The sequence below is a fragment of the Helianthus annuus genome, chromosome 10 (genome assembly GCF_002127325.2).
Source record: "Helianthus annuus cultivar XRQ/B chromosome 10, HanXRQr2.0-SUNRISE, whole genome shotgun sequence".
Classification (NCBI taxonomy): Eukaryota; Viridiplantae; Streptophyta; class Magnoliopsida; order Asterales; family Asteraceae; genus Helianthus; species Helianthus annuus.
The window spans coordinates 77,424,753-77,437,759 of record NC_035442.2 but is presented as its reverse complement, the minus strand read 5'-3'; the positions used below and the strand labels follow the sequence as shown (position 1 = coordinate 77,437,759).

Genomic DNA, 13,007 nt, shown 5'->3' with positions numbered 1-13,007 from the left:
ATTTTCACTTTCATTGCTAATCACAATTCCACTCTAACAGAAAAATAATTCTACACACCCCTAACTTTCATCATTTAAAAACAAATGAAAACATTGAAAGAAATATAAGTTCATCATTCATCATCAGGAAGCTATCATTCGATCGGTAGATGAGAATTATCTTTGATAATGAAAGTAAAACTTTTATCAGTCATATTCTCAATATAAATTATTATCAATCAACAAGTTATAATTTAAATTATTAAAATCCAATTTACTTAATTCAAACAATAATACTCCACAATCAAAACCCCAAGTCATATAAAGAAAAAAATTAATTAATTAATAAATGATAAAATAAATAAATATAAAAATAATAAAACAAAATTTGCTATAATAGACGGCAACACCAAGTCACCAGTCACCAACGCCAAAACCACCTCTCCTCCCTTGGTTCCCCACACACACTCAAAAACCAGAAGTGTTCATCAATGGCAGGTATGTATTCCTCCACAAGACCTTCATCATCATCCTCATCTTCATCATCACATTCACCACCACAATCTTCTCAAACATTCAATTCCAAAATCCTACTCTTACTCACACTTCTCCCGCTCTCGCTCGCACTCTTCGCATTCGTTCTCCAATGGCGCGGTGAAATCGACGATCCCACCACGCGTTGGAGCCCTAAGGATCGCCTCGAGTTCCCCGGGATGGATGCTTCCACTTCTTCTCAACATGTTACGCGAAGATCTTCCTCCACTTGTGCGGAGATTTTAGGTCAAAGTCGCTCCCTCTCCTTTCCCTATTTTAGGGATTGGAACTTCAATTACACGTCCGATCTGAAACCTAAGGTAGTTTTTCATGAATTTGTTGGGATTTTGTTTTCTCTTGATGTGAAATGATGTAATCCGTTAGTTTATAGACTGAAACCTAAGGTACTAATTCAGAATTTATTGTGATTTTTGATTAATTTGTTGAGATTTTGTTTTTGTTGACCAAAGTGAGATAATATGTTAGTGTGTAGATTCAAAAGTTGTGTTGAATTCGTGTAGGTTGTCGATTTTGTGGAATCTTTATGTGTAGTTTTCAATTTGTGGAGATTGAGTTGCTTGTCAGGTTAAATTAGGGCTTAGTTTTGTCTGTGATTAGTTAGAATTTTAAGGAATTGGAGACGTTTAGGCCTGTAGTTTGTTAGATTTGGATTTGAAATTCTCATAGTAGGATTACTGTTTTGATAATTCTTTGAAAATGCTCAAAATGTCTAGTGATTCAGATGCAGTTAATGTGTGATTAGATGTGCGAAAGTGAGTGATGCTCTGTTATACCGTGTTTTGTGGTTGACAGAGTGTTGAGATATTAGGGAAAAGTCGCTCTGTTTCGTTTCGTTTTTTAGGGATTGGAAGTTCACTTACACATCCGATCTGAAACCTAAGGTATATTTTGGAATTTGATTGTGTTTTTTTTTTTTTTTTATGAATTTGTTGAGATTAGTTGATGTGAATTGAGATGATTTGTTAGTGTGTAGATTGAAAAGACGTGTTGAATTAGTGTAGGTTGTTGATTTTATGGAATTGAGGAGATTGAGTTGCTTGTTAGTTTTAATTAGGGCTTGATTTTGTGTGTGGTTTGTTAGAATTTTGAAGGAATCGGAGACATTTAGGGCTGTAGTTTGTGAGATTTGGATTCGAAATTGTTCTAGTAGGATTACTGTTTTTATGATTCTTTGAATATGCTCAAACTGTTTGATGATTAATAGGTCAAAGCCGGTCAGTTTTGTTTTGGTATTTTAAGGATTGAAAGTTCAATTACACATCCGATTTGTAACCTAAGGTGGTTTTCGATATTTTGATCGTGTTTTTTTTTTTTTGAAGAATTTGTCGAGATTTTGTTTTTTGTTGATTAGTTGATGTGAAGTGAGATGATATGTTAATGTGTAGATTGAAAAGTTGTGTTGAACTAGTGTAGGTTGTTGATTACATGGAATATGTGTGTGCGGTTTTCTGTTTTTTTATTGAATTAGGGCTTAGTATTGTCCGTTTTGCCAGAATTTGAAGGAATTGTAAACATTTAGGGCTGTAAATTGTGAGATCTGGATTTGAAATTGTTCTAGTAGGATTACTTTGATTTTATGGAATCTGTATGCGTGGTTTTCAATTTGTTAAATTTAGGGCTTAGTATTGTCTGTGATTTGCCTGAATTCTGAAGGAACTTGAAACATTTGATGTAGTTTGTGAGATTTTCATTTGAAATTTTTCTAGTAGGATTACTGTTTTAATGATCCTTTGAATATGCTCAAAATGTTTAATGAATCAGGTGCAGTTGACAGAGTGTTGCTCTGTTATATTTTGTGGTTAACACTTGACAGAGTGTTGTTAGTGGATTTTGTGCATTATAGGGTGGTGTAAAATAGTCAGTTAGTCACTTGTTTGTTTTAAGGATAGGTTAAATTCTGCAACTAGGATTGAAAATAACCTAAATTGGTTTAATAGCGAAAACCTTAACAAATTGGTTGTTTTAGATCATTTGTTGATATTGTGTAATGGTATACTGAAGAAACTTCAAGTTTTTTGCGACCCCTACCCTCTAACTATACTTCCTCTCTCATATTTAGGATGCATGTTGACAATTTTATGCAACCCCGACCCCCACTGGCACCAAATTAAGAAAGAACAAAAAGTGAAAAAAGCAAGACAACTGAAAATTTTGATACTATTAGTGTTAGTTATAGTGGGCTGTCTCCTGAAAAAATTTAAGACCTTTTGATGATATTGGATTTTGGATTTTGTTTTCTCTTTCACGTCACTTGTCAGACGATGCAGACATATAGAGGGGGCGCAACCTGTTTGTATGAAAACGTCAATTTGGGTTTTTTTTTTTTTTTTTGCAGACATATAGAGGGGGGCCCGATCCGTTTTGAGCCATCCTCTAAGTTTATCAGTTACCCAATATGCCCAACACATCTATTTTGCAACCTAAAGACGTACTGAATGTTTTCAAATTGGTTTGACAAGTTCTGTGTGAGAATCCTTTAGAATCCATGTGACTAATTGCATCTGCAATATTTGAATTGCAGATATGCATCACTACAAGCACTTCTGCAGGCTTAGAGCAAATATTACCATGGATTTTTTATCATAAAGTTATTGGTGTATCAACATTCTTTCTGTTTGTGGAAGGAAAAGCAGCATCCCCAGGTGTATCTAAAGTCTTGGAGTCTATCCCTGTGAGTTCACGACACATCTTTTTTTTTTTTTTCCTTCTTCAAGAAACTTAGATCATTGTTTTATAAATAGTTTTTAATTAACAAATCTGCATTAATTTTGTTTGCAGGATGTAAAATTGATATATAGAACAAGAGAACTTGAAGAACAACAAGCCAAGAGGTTAGTTTGTTTGCGTGTATTAGTTATTGTTTGCGTATGCTAAATAATAGACTGAATGCATGGTTTCATCGGGCTTAATACTTATTGTTGTAATGAGAAGTTTTATTTTATATCAAATTCTTATGAATCCATGTTTTGATCTTCAGTCGAATATGGAATGAGACATGGCTGTCAAGCTTCTTCTACAAACCATGCAACTACGAATTGTTTGTCAAGCAATCCCTCAATATGGAAATGGCTATCGTTATGGCAAGGGTATGACTATTTTTTCTTTTTATCTCTACGTGCAATAACATCAATATGAAGTTGGTGATGATCTTGTCTTCTTACTTCTAGGAAGCTGACATGGACTGGATCCTGCATTTGGACACTGATGAGTTGATACATCCAGCTGGCACTCGTGAATACTCTCTCAGAAAGCTTTTGTCAGATGTCCCAAAATATGTTGATATGGTTGTGTTTCCAAATTATGTGAGTTATATTCACTCTCTCTTTTATGCTTTTGCTCTACAAGCACATTTTGTCAATAGTTTTTTTTTTTTTTTTTTGTTTTTTCTTTTGATAAATAATAATAATAATGCGTTAAGATCAATTAGAGAAACCAAATTGTAACAGTAATAATATAAATACCTGAATAGAATAATATAGTAGGTTGTGTGCATTAATTAAAAGTAAAAATACAGTTTTGTTGACTTTTGACCTATTTGAAATAAAGTATAACTCAAGTCAATCCATTGATTACTAAATGGTTCATACTCACTTTTGTAGGAGAGCAGTGTTGAACGAGATGACATAAAGGATCCTTTCAGTGAGGTACATAATTCTTTCGCTACTTACATGCTGCATATATCATTCAGATACTGTTCATTACTCTTGTTACTCGTTCTAGAAAAAGATTAGAATACTATCAGTTACTATTTTTGAGATGGAAATAGGTATTTGTTATGTTGTGCAGGTTTCAATGTTCAAGAAGAATTATGACCATCTTCCAAAAGACACTTACTTTGGAAATTACAAAGAATCAACTCGTGGTAATCCTAACTACTTCTTAACATATGGAAATGGGAAATCTGCAGCGCGTGTCCAACATCATCTTCGTCCTAATGGTGCACACAGATGGCACAATTACATGAAGACTCCAAAGTAATCACCGTATCTCCTTCTCATTTTAGAGGTGGCAAAATGGGTGGGCCGGGTAATGGGTAAATTTTTGCAGTTAATTGGTAAAAGTCTCTTTGTTTCTGTGAAGTGCTTACATCCTCATGAAGATTGCAGTATTTTTTTAGTCTAACCGTTTTGAGTACCTATCAAATGTATTAAATATCCTTTAAAATGATAAACTAGGAGAATTTTGCTCACTAAAGTCAACATCTCTAATTCTTTGAAAAAATGAAAACAAGCAAATTAGTCGTGGATTGAAAAATGGTTAAAATGAAGAAAGTTAGCTTAAAAGAAATCTGTTGAAAGTTGCTTAAAGTGTATATATAACACATAAAACCTCTTATACCATTTTATAAAAAAAGTTAAAATAACATTAAAATTATGTACATTAATTTAATAATAACACACTACCTATCTCACCTCATCCACCCATTTTGTCACCACTAATAGCCACCATGTAAGGCGTTGTTTTCATTTTGAGTGCAAATTTTACTTGTGTATCTATAGTAACTTGTATTTATATATTCAGTGAGATAAAATTGGACGAGGCTGCTGTTCTGCATTACACCTACACCAAATTTTCAGATTTGACATCAAGGCGTGACCGTTGTGGCTGCAAACCTACAAAAGACGATGTTAAACGATGTTTCATGTTAGAATTTGACAGATCTGTAAGTATTTATGCTTATGTTATTATTATTATTATTATTTTAAGTTAAGAGGTCATCCATTACTGATTTCTTTTTCTTCCTAGGTTTTAGATACGGGTATTTAAAACTATGAAAAGTCATGCACCAAAGTTAACGCCATCAAGTTATACCCAGTGACAGATAATGAGCAATTACACAAATCTTAATATGAAAACTTTTCAAAAATGAAACATTTGCAATGTCAATGAAACATCTTAAAAAGGAAATTGTTGGAAAATGAGTTATAATTGTCTAGAAAATAGCACTTGTGTATTTATGTTAGGTGTAATGTAATTATTAGTTTTATAAAAATTTTCCATCTTTCTATCAAACAATTTTCTATGATCTCAATCAACACCCACAGTTGGCTTGCTCTGTAGGTTTTTCGAGAAAAGTAATTTCTTTTCAAGTTATTTTAATTTTCATCCTGTTAATGATATTCCATAATTGTGCTGCAGGCTTTTATAATTGCATCAACTGCAACAGAGGAGGAGATGCTAAGCTGGTAAGAATGTTTGTTCTTTTTCATGTATGTGAAAGAGATTAGTTGTTTGTTCACATGTTGTTGACATGCTTGCTGACGTGCAGGTATCGTGAACATGTCGTATGGACTGATAAAGCTTTAAACATGAAACTCATGAGGAAGGGAATTTTGACCCGCATTCATGCTCCAATGGTGAGTTCAAGTTCTTTGACTTTTTATTTTCATATCCATTATGTGTACCCTTTTCTAGTTTCCCATGTTCATATCTTTTGCTTGAATAGGTGATCATACAAGGATTAAGAGAATCTGGCACGTTCTCTTCTTTAATTGTGTCTGCACAAAACACTTCATCTAGGGCGGAGCTTTTGTCGAGCGTTACCGATGATAATACTTCCTCTAAAGTCTTTGAAGGGAAGAATGATGACAAAACAACAGAAGCTGGATTGACTGGTAGGAAAGTTCTAGAAGTATCTGATATAGTTCTATCTGCAGTTCCACCACTTTCACCACCAACTATAAATGATGATGATGATATATGAATGATTGTTTAGTACGAGTGTTCCCGATCTATAACCAAGCGTGATGTACATGTTAGGCGGAGATTACATAGATTAGATTCACAGAGGTTGAGCACGGATATTATTTACGGCTCTAGTTTCCTATTGATGCACTCGGCTTATTTGTCAACATTGGTTTATCAGGTATACAAATATATGGTTTTGCTCTTTTGGAAATGCTATTTTGATACGTATACACTTGAAAGTTTTTTCCACACGAATATGGCTTGAAATTTAAGCCAATAAAAAGCTGAGGGTGGTTCATTTAAGAAGAAAATTTAATTGAGAAAAAAAAAAAAAAACAAAGGGCATAATTGTAAAACATTAAATAGTTTTTCTCTCTTATTTATTACTCCACACTAAAATTTTTTGCTTACACACATTAAAAGTTATCTTACACATCTCGAAATTTATTCTACACATTTTGAAATTTATCCTATGCAACTCGTAATTTATCCTATACTATAAATGAATTTTTATTTTTATTTTTTGAGAAAATATATATTTTAAAATAAGTTACAAATTTAATATAGTTAGTTATTAAAGAGGAAGACTACAAATAATGACATGTAAGTTTATCAATATACCCTTATCTAATAATATTAAATATAAATATTAAATGAAATCAAACGAAGCATTTCTATTGGTTGAAATTTTTTTTTCTTCTTACAAAAAATTTCTACTCATTTGAACATTCCACTAAGAAGCTATAGGTTTCTCATGGAAATTGCATCTCGAGGCTTCTAAGGGCATACATGGTTCGAACTAAGCTTGAGCTTGCCAAAGCTCGAGATCGACTCATTTAGTTTGAAGAGAACTTGAGCCTCATTTGTTTTGAGCTATGTGTAAAATGTGAATGCATAAAAATGAAAAGAAAAAAATGTCTTTCCTATGTGCACAAATACCAACAAAGGGTTATTTGTATCCATTTTTTTAACGGAAAGGAACGACGTGTTAAGCACCGTGATACCGGGCGTTGTGGCGGCGGTCGACTACTCGACCGCCGCCAGCCCCTTGACTCCACCTGTATTCGTCCTTCACCTGGATGCCGCAGAAAATAATGGGGAGAGTGAGAGTCGAACCTGAGTCACAAGGAACACCAAGTCTTTGTTGGGTTGTAGACTTCTCGACACGAGTAAGGGCAGACGACCCAAGTCGCGGCCCATTGGGCTTCAACCCTAGTTGTGTAGTCTATATATTGATCTCTTGTACTTGTAATGTTTAACACCCTCAATAAAAATATCCTAGTTGCCACCCGTGGACGTAGGTCAGTTTAGACCGAACCACGTAAATCCTTGTGTTCGTTATTGCTTTTGGTGTCTTGTTCGTGTGTGCGCTCGGTCCTAACAACTGGTATCAAAGCTACGACTCGTTACACACGATAACACGGTTGCGAGAGAACGATTATTCGATCTATGGTTAATAGGCGGCAGTTTCCCCGCAGTTCCGCACGATCCGGTTTTGTTTGATTGAACAACTAGAAGAAAACAAAATACATCAATTTCCAGTTTTTGGTTTATTCTCGTTGACTAAAAGGAAGCAGTAGGTGTATTGTTTTTTTGAGTTTTTTCCCATAGTGGTGTTGGTGAGAAAAGTAATTACCAAAATGGTGTTGTGGGAAAAATATTTACCAAAATAGTATTTTTAAAAGGTTTATTTGTTTCTCACCCCTAACCTTATTGGATAAACACAACTAATTAAATAAATATCAAATTAATTATGTTATTTGATCTCTCATATAACTTACTTTTTTGTTAAGAATCTTACTGAAACTTTTTATTTATTTATAAAACTTTAATTAAAAAAAATGATATTTTGAAAATCTAAAAATCAATATTCAATAAATAAAAAAACCTATTGTGTGTGATTCTAATAACTTCAACTATATCCTTATTACTCTGTGCTAAAAAAAACAAGCTAAAAATTCACTTGAATGTATATACGATCTTTGCTAATATTTCTTTGGCTTATTATTTTTATACAAATAACACAATATTGTAACTTATTTAGTTCAAACTATTTTTAATCACCCATTATGTTAACTTATTTTTTCTCCAAATCTAGTTCTCAAGGTTTGGGTTAGGCTGGAATGTATTCCTTCCATCTAGTAGAATATACCAGAAACAAATTTTACAATTAAACCGGTATATATAAAAGCTTTTTTTATATTATGTTTTAAATTAATATAAAAGGATATCAAATAATTATAGGGTTCATTATAAAATGTGCTGAACGTATATTAAACTAGCTAGTTTAAAATAACAAATTATATTGTGCTATGTTATGTGTGGAACATATATTCAACTAGCAAGTTTTAATATAACAAATTATATTGTGTTGTTTATATAAAAAAAATAACATAAGCGGAAGGAATTATGAGAGTGGTCCTATATAGATTTGAGTGATTTTTCAGTTTTTTTCTTATTAAATAAAGACGGTACAACTAATGTCATTCGAATCATATGTAGGTTATTTTTAATTAGCTACAGATTTTAAGATTTTTATTGTAGGTTTTTTTAAGTAGATTTAAAAAAAATAGTTTTTTTTTTCAATATTCTTAAAAAGATAAATTTGGTGAGAGACTCAATAAAGCAATAGTTATTTAATGAATTGGGCTTATCTAATGGGATAGGATTGAGAAACAAATTAATCTTTAAAAACACTATTTTGGTAAATATTTTTCTCACAACACCATTTTGATAAATAGTTTTTCCACCAACACCATTATGAGAAAAAACTCTTGTTTTCTTATAGTGACTTTCAAGAAACAATAAAAGCACAAAGAATATTGGTTTAGCTTTGTCCTCTTGAGTCAATCACCAAAGAAAGGAAAAGAGTTGTTATTTTTTTCTTTTGTTGCGCCGCCAAACTTGAACAACAGGGTATTTCGTTAGCCAAGGGCTTAGAAGGTCCCGTTTCTTTTAAGCCGTTATCTCGATCAGAAAGGAAACCAAGAAACAGATTTGCATTTCTAGTTCGTTTTTTTAGTTTCTGATTATTGAGTAAGGTTTGGTAATCGGTTGAATCGAATCGGGTTTTGTTGCGGGTGTCGATTGTTTGGCGTATTTACCAGGCAGTTTAGCCGGGGTGGTTTTGATTGGTGTGGTGCCGCGTTGATCTAGTTTTTTGGGTTTCATTCTGAAGAACAATTTCTTTTACCAGTTTGACCAGCGGGTGTTTAACCGTTTGTTTGAAGATCAAAGAAACTTGAATCGGGTATTTTCTGTTTCTATTTGTTTCAGTGTTGGTTTTCTATTTGTTTCAATTTCAGTTTTCGTTTAGTCGTGTTTGTGTTATCATGGCAGAAGACGGGAAAATTCAGATTGAAAAGTTTGACGGGAAGAAGTTTGGTTGGTGGAAGATGCAGGTTGAAGCACTACTTTGTCAGAAAGACTTAGAAGTAGTGCCCGAGGATGAAAAACCAGAAAAGACGCCTCAGATAGATTGGGATAGGATGGATAAGAAAGCTAGAGCAGTGATAACGCTTTCTCTATCGGAGAATGTTGCATTCAATATCCAGAAGGAGACCTCAGCAAGAGGAATGATGGCAACATTATCGAATACGTATGAGAAGCCTTCTGCAGCGAACAAGGTTTATCTTATCTAAGAGCTTGTGAATACTAGGATGAGGGAAGGTGATTCAGTAACAGAGCATATCAATAACCTAAACTCGATTTTGTCTAGTTTGGTGTCCGTGAACATCAAGTTTAATGATGAGGTCCAAGCCCTGTTGTTATTGTCCTCATTACCTGATAGTTGGTCTAGAACCGTAACCGTTGTTTCGAGCTCTTCAGATACGAGTAAGTTCACATTTGCGAAGATGCGATATCTTATTCTGGGCGAAGACGAAGAAGAAATTCAGGTGGGTCATCAGGTGAATTAATGCATGTTGGTAGAGGAAGAAAGGATAACAGAGGTAATGGCAACAAGAACAGAAAAAGGAGTCAGTCTAGGGCTTGAAATGATGTAACCTGTTGGAACTGTAAAGAGGTTGGACATTTCAGGAATCAATGTTCAAATGAAAAGAAAGAAGTTAACACTGCAGTAAACTACTCAAATGATGAAGCTTTGATTTATAGTATGGAGAGCAATGTTGATTCCTGGGTTATGGATTCGGGTGCTTCATTTCACGCTACCCACAGCAGTGAAGCACTACAGAATCTTAAAGGTGGGGATTTTGGTAAGGTACGACTAGTAAATGATGAAGTCCTAGATGTTACAGGCACGGGTGATATTGACTTAGTTACTTCAGTCGGATCTACTTGGACTTTGAGAGATGTGAGGGTTATTCCAGGCTTGAGAAAAATGCTTATTTCAGTTGGGCAGCTGGATGATCAGGGTCACGAGGTTGAGTTCGGTAGTGGACAATGGAAGGTAATTAAGGGAAATCTAGTGGTTGCACGTGGCAAGAAGAGGGGTCATTGTATATGGTCAGTGTACTGCCTGAGGGAGAGGCTATCCCAGTTCAGAAGAAGACCAAAATCCAGTTCACAGAATCTCGAGGGCAGAAGAAGGTTTGTTTTGTAGGAGATAAACCCAGATTCACATGTTAGATTCAGGTTGAACGTGCTAGGAAAGGTTCAGAGAAGCCAATCAAGGGTTTTTCGTAACTGTGGGAGCACATGTAGTGCTTCAGTCAGAGTTCCCAGATGAAAGTGGGTTAAGAGAACTTGTATTCTAGCGGTGAAAGTCTCTCCAGTGAATTACCTGCTTATGATGGAGAGTGTTAGTTCTCAGGTTTTCTCAGGGTCCGACAGTTCGTTTAAATGAGAGTCGGAAGAGGCAGAGAACGAATTACGAGTAGTGACTGATGAGTTGAAGCTCAGTGGGAGCTTCAATGAGCCTTCAGGTTAATTGATGAGAAGGTCGGTGGCAACTAGAGATGGAGCATAGAGTTTCCGTTGACAGATTACAAAAGTATAATGGAGCGTAGTTGATCGTGTCTTTGAAGCCTCCAAGTGGGAGATTGTTGGGTTGTAGACTTCTCGACACGAGTAAGGGCAGTTGGCCCAAGTCGCGGCCTATTGGGCTTCAACCCTAATTGTGTAGTCTATATATTGATCTCTTGTACTTGTAATGTTTAACACCCGCAATAAAATTATCCTAGTTGCCACCCGTGGACGTAGGCCAGTTTAGACTAAACCACGTAAATCCTTGTGTTCGTTATTGCTTTCGGTGTCGTGTTCGTGTGCGCGCTCGGTCCTAACAGTCTTTCTCTAACCACTCGACTACTACCTCATTGGCAAGTTATTTGTATCCATTACATGTTCTAGTTTGTTTTCATTGGTCATTGCTAGTCCCACCTTTGAATATTCCCCATGCCAGTCCCACATTTCACCTATTTTTCCTCCACCTGTCCTCAGTTAAAAAAGCTTAACGGAGTTAAGTTTTTTTTTCCCTGAATTACAAACTGAAGTATTAGGGATTTGGATCAGAACGAAGATACGAGTCTATTGATGTAAAACTTACCTCGAAACGGTGCTCCAAATGACTTAATTTTTGTTAATTGGAAGTTTAAACACCCGAATTGAAGCACCGTTTTCATCGTTTGGAGCACAATTTCAAGGTAAGTTTTACATCATTCGACTCGTATCCTCGTTCTGATCAAAAGCCCTAAAACGTCAGCTTGTAATTCAGAAAAAAAACTTAACTCCGTTAAGTTTTTTTAACTGAGGACCGGTGGATGAAAAATAAGTGAAATGTGGGACTGGCATAGGGAATATTCAAAGGTGAGTCTGGCAATGGCCAATAACGTCTAGTTAAGATTATTACATGCCAGTCCCCCTTTAAAAAACTCTTAGCATGCCGTTACGATTTGCTTATTTTAATTTACGTTTTGATATAGAAAAGATTTTCTTTTGAAACTAAGTTATGAGTAGTACTGTACAAGTAACAAAAGCACAAACATACATATTATCAAAGCTAACTCACATTTAGTTTTTTTTTTATTTATAAGTTGGCACTATTTTTCCTTTTTGTTATTATAATAAAATAATGTAATGTTATATAAAATTATGAATATACCGTTGCAAGATACTTATTTTTATCTACGTTTTGATTAGGGGTGCAAACGAGCCGAGCCGAGCCCGAGCTTGACCAGGCTCGAGCTCGAGCTCGATTAACTTATGAGAGCTCGGCTCGATTCGAGCTTTGTTTTCAAAGCTCGAGCTCAGCTCGTTTGTATTTTCTCAAGCTCGAGCTCGGCTCGGGCTCGGCTCGTTTATTATCTATTAATTAGTATATTAAATAAAAATAATATAGATAATAGACTTTTTAGGCTCGCGAGCTCGATAAGTGAAGCTTGGGCTCGGGCTCGTTTACTAAATAAGCTTATTTTTAGGTTCGAGGTCGGCTTGTAAACAAGTTTAAATAAGCTCGACTCGGCTCGTTTACACTAAGGCTCGATAAGGCTCGACGAGCCTATCGAGCTTCACATGCGAGGCTCGAGCTCGGGCTCGATAAATAAACGAGCTTTGTTTTGAGGCTCAAGCTCGGCTCGGGCTCGATAAGGCTCGGCTCGTTTCGAGCTTTTTCTCGAGTCGATCTCGAGTAGCTCGCGAGCCGCTCGGCTCATTTGCACCCCTAATTTTGATAAGAGTGTTGTTCAAATGGAACGTAACTGATTTTTTTGTTCTTACGCGACGAACCTAATCGATACCGTTCGAACAACTTTGGTAGCGGTACCAATATTTGTTTTTATGGTTTCCGGTATAAATTTCCTTGAAAACTAGGTCATATTTGCTATAGAGTA

At 35.1% G+C, this 13,007-nt stretch overlaps 1 protein-coding gene across 1 annotated transcript; it reads left to right on the top strand.

Annotated features, from left to right (window-relative positions):
- Positions 1-388: 388 nt before the first annotated feature.
- Positions 389-6,433, top strand: LOC110885415 (glycosyltransferase-like At2g41451). The gene is made up of 11 exons (XM_022133105.1): positions 389-833; positions 3,056-3,205; positions 3,313-3,365; positions 3,512-3,620; positions 3,702-3,836; positions 4,134-4,178; positions 4,321-4,508; positions 5,056-5,197; positions 5,674-5,720; positions 5,804-5,891; positions 5,981-6,433. Exons 1-11 carry the CDS (start codon positions 471-473, stop codon positions 6,236-6,238), a joined length of 1,578 nt encoding a protein of 525 aa, XP_021988797.1. The 5' UTR covers positions 389-470; the 3' UTR covers positions 6,239-6,433.
- The last annotated feature ends 6,574 nt before the right edge of the window (positions 6,434-13,007 follow it).

What these genes read in the sequence shown, in the direction of transcription:
- LOC110885415 (XM_022133105.1), top strand. Translation starts at nt 471, where the DNA reads ATGGCAGGTATGTATTCCTCCACAAGACCTTCATCATCATCCTCATCT. An exon ending in GAAGAACAACAAGCCAAGAG is followed by an intron (nt 3,366 to 3,511) that starts GTTAGTTTGTTT and finishes TTTGATCTTCAG; the next exon opens with TCGAATATGGAATGAGACAT. An exon ending in TGTTAGAATTTGACAGATCT is followed by an intron (nt 5,198 to 5,673) that starts GTAAGTATTTAT and finishes ATTGTGCTGCAG; the next exon opens with GCTTTTATAATTGCATCAAC.